General features: G+C 41.6%; 1 protein-coding gene across 1 annotated transcript; it reads right to left on the bottom strand.

Annotated features, from left to right (window-relative positions):
• Positions 1-756: 756 nt before the first annotated feature.
• tmem35 (transmembrane protein 35) lies at positions 757-3,216 on the bottom strand. The gene is made up of 2 exons (XM_083651470.1): positions 3,065-3,216; positions 757-2,139 (listed from the first exon to the last, which is right to left on the bottom strand). Exons 1-2 carry the CDS (start codon positions 3,182-3,184, stop codon positions 1,774-1,776), a joined length of 486 nt encoding a protein of 161 aa, XP_083507596.1. The 5' UTR covers positions 3,185-3,216; the 3' UTR covers positions 757-1,773.
• Positions 3,217-3,457: the final 241 nt, after the last annotated feature.

Below are 3,457 nucleotides of genomic sequence, written 5' to 3'. Positions count from 1 at the left end.
GGTGCCCAGACTACTCCTTTGCCGCTGCAACCAGAGATTGCAAAGGTGGGTCAACTATTATCTCCACTCGGTGATCATCATCAGTCGAACTATTGCCATATATCACACATTATTACTGTCTACCTGGTAGGCTCTTGCTTTACAGGCCTGCCTCTAAATCCAAGTTCATTTCACAAAATGCAATCCAAAACTGTGGTAAAATGTGTGCCTATATATTTTTTTTTATAATAGGCCTATAAATAAGATATCTAACCACTGTTAATGCACAGTGCAAGCACTGCATTTTAGTCTGCAGCAGTGTATTGGCGTGCATTCCTCCCTCAGAGCATCATATCTGATCGTGTAATAAAACCCAATGTGCAATAACTGCTAAATACTGAAATTTGTGCAATAATCAAACAATCCATAACTGTTATAGATGTTCATTTTACTAACTGGAACATAATGCACTAATACTCTTTATCATTACTCACGATGTATATAACACATTATGTACCTCACATATTCTCACTAATTATTACTCAATGGTACTTAGGATTGATGATAAGCATTGTAGGGGAAGGCACATATATTTGGCACGTTATTGAATATACCTAACTTCTATTTTATTGTTTGTCTATTACTATACTTTTGTCTACCTGAGTGTGAGCAACTGTAGCATTACTCAATTTCGCCTTGGGGATCAATCAAGTGGTTCTGATTCTGAAGTATGCCGTATATTTGAATGGAAAAAAAATAAACAACATTTAGTCCATGTCTCCTCCAATTCTTTAATTATATCATTTACTTTTACAGAAATATTTTGAAAAACAAATCAAACAGATAAGCAACATACATACTTAAGTGACAGTGAATGAACATTAAGACTGTATTAACTGTGAACAGAAAAAGTCAAACTCCAGTTTCTTTAAGAGACTTTTCATTTGGGTTTTGCTCTGGAAACATGTAACCTAGTATCAGACACCTCGATGCAGCACCTGCTGTCCTTTCCAACGAAACAACTTCAAGGTGATACTTGAAGGTGCGATGAGGAGGATTTTCAGCTTATCTTTCTTTGGGAAAAGGGATTTCATGCGTATATTCGGGGGAAAGAACAACTAGTCTAGGATTTAGTTTTTTTTCTCCCTAAAATAGGCCTTCTGCAAAAATAAAAAATAAAATTATATTCAATAAATGTGAGATGATGTATAATCAGTCAATAAATCGTCCCCAACAGTACTAATTTATAATGTATGTTATTTATGTTTATAATGTATACTTTAGGGCAAATAATACATGCTTGAACTATTGTCAAATTCATACAATTAATAAATTATCAGTTTCCCCTACCTACAATATATATTAAAAAAATACAAAAACAGGCTATAAATATTCATTCATGAAAAACAACAGCATTCTCAAATCAACTTGTAGCCTAAAGGAAATTCATATGAAAGTAAAAACAAAAACCCATACATATTTAACACATTGTAGTGGTGGAATAAATAAGGACAACAAAAAAGGGAAAATGGATGGACTAGTTTTCACAGGTATGATTGTCCAGTTTTGTATCCGATGTATGGAACAAGAGATTTCAGTTTCACAATAACAGTGCAGAGGAGTAGGTGAGAGTAACTAGTCAGCCAACAGGATGGGACAGACAGGGGATGTGTGTGTGTGTGAAGGGCATCATTATCGGTAGTGACTGGTTCCTTCAAAATTTGAATTACTACAATCCATAGAAGAGCCGCAAGGCTCCCTTCGCTGCGGCCCGGACCAAAGGGGAACCGGAACTTAGGACTGCTTGACCTTGTTCTTCTCCTGGTCGTTGATGTGCTGTTCCTCCCTGGTCTCCTCCCTCTCTGGTCGGTCCTCGCTCTGGCGGGCGATGAGCAGTCGGCAGGTGAGCAGAATACCGAAGACTAGAGCGTGGGCGTATCGTTTCAGGGGGTCTCCTACTAGCTGGTGGAAGAAGAGGACGGCCAGCATGACCAGCAGCAGCAGAAAGTTAGCCACATCCTTCGGCCTGCCGGGCACCAGGGTGAGAACCACGCCACAGCCTACCTCCAGGGAGCCGATGATCTTACGGAGCAGGACCGAGCTGATGCCCATCTTTTTCAGGCCTGGCAACGCCTTGGCATAGCTCTTGTATGCTCTTTTCTGAAGAAGAAGAAAACAACAACACAGACTACATTTCAGTTAATCCTAAAAGGCTCAAAAACTCTTTCAGGCAGTACAAACTTCTATAACGTGACTGTGAGGTTCACATCCTCCAATGTGTGCATATGGCTTTAATTGCAGGCCTGCAGTTGCAACCCCACAATCTTATCAAATTAACAACACTAAGAAATTCTTAGTGCATATTCAGTTGGATTTAATGCGAGGTCTACAGGCATGGCAGCTACTAGCCTACCGTATACACAGCAGTTCAACATCAGCACCAGCAGGTGCATCGCAGAATTTGCTCGAATGCGCCGCCATTGCTCTTTGGCATATTCAATTACTCTCACGAATCGTACTAGCGAGTAGCCTACTACAACACAAAGCCCTACTCACAGATGGATATTTGCAAAACTGATGGTTGTTGGGCCCATTCTTTCTTGCAAGTAGGCCAATGCTAAGTTATTGTTATGCTGCAACACAATAGGGGGGATAGCTTAGATGGAAGCATGCACACATTGCACGCATATTCATTCTTCGTGTTTATTGGCTGTTGACTTATGTTATCTCTAATAGTTTCATGAATTCCTTACAGGCCTCCTGTCAATATCGACATGTTTTAATGTTTATGTGCATTATCTTTTAGCATATATCCTTCATGCTAGCTGTATTATATACAGGCAGGTAGAGGGGATGCTTGAGATATCCCGCTGGGAAAGGCTTGTCGATAACGTTAGATGTGATTATGTCTAAATATACAAATACGATGCATTCATTTTCAGTATCTTTGACAAATTTAGGTCAACATCCCAGCACATTATTCGAGCTTGAGAGCCTTTCGCATCTGCACCCAACACAGAACAATGGCCTTTTCCCTCGGATGCAGACCAGCAGTGTTGTCCTCCCCCCAGCCAGTTTTACTCACCATTTCACTATATGCATCTTTGCTTAGTCTCGGAGTGAGCTTAATGGTTCCCATGAACACGAAAAACAAACCCAGGGCGAATGAGAGGGCCACAATAGTTATTGTCCTTGGTGAGGCCATCTTCGAGTCCCGCCACCGTGCAGCCAGTGGTGGTGGGTGAACTGAAACCCTCCGGCGAAGAAGATGCACATGGGGGATGGGCCTCCTCTCTCCTCTGGATGGATGAGTGACAAAAATGGCGACGTGCGGGTCCCAGAGTCCAGGGGCGGAGCTAGATTTTGAAGGACAGAGGTGACGGCATCGGAAGATGGGAACCCCCTCACTTTCCTCTCACACCCACACCACACACATCTGATCTGTGTCTAGTCTACCCATGCACAACTCAAACACACT

This window comes from Poromitra crassiceps (assembly GCF_964638095.1).
Source record: "Poromitra crassiceps genome assembly, chromosome: 15".
Lineage (NCBI taxonomy): Eukaryota > Metazoa > Chordata > Actinopteri > Beryciformes > Melamphaidae > Poromitra > Poromitra crassiceps.
This window is presented reverse-complemented; position numbering and strand designations above follow the sequence as displayed.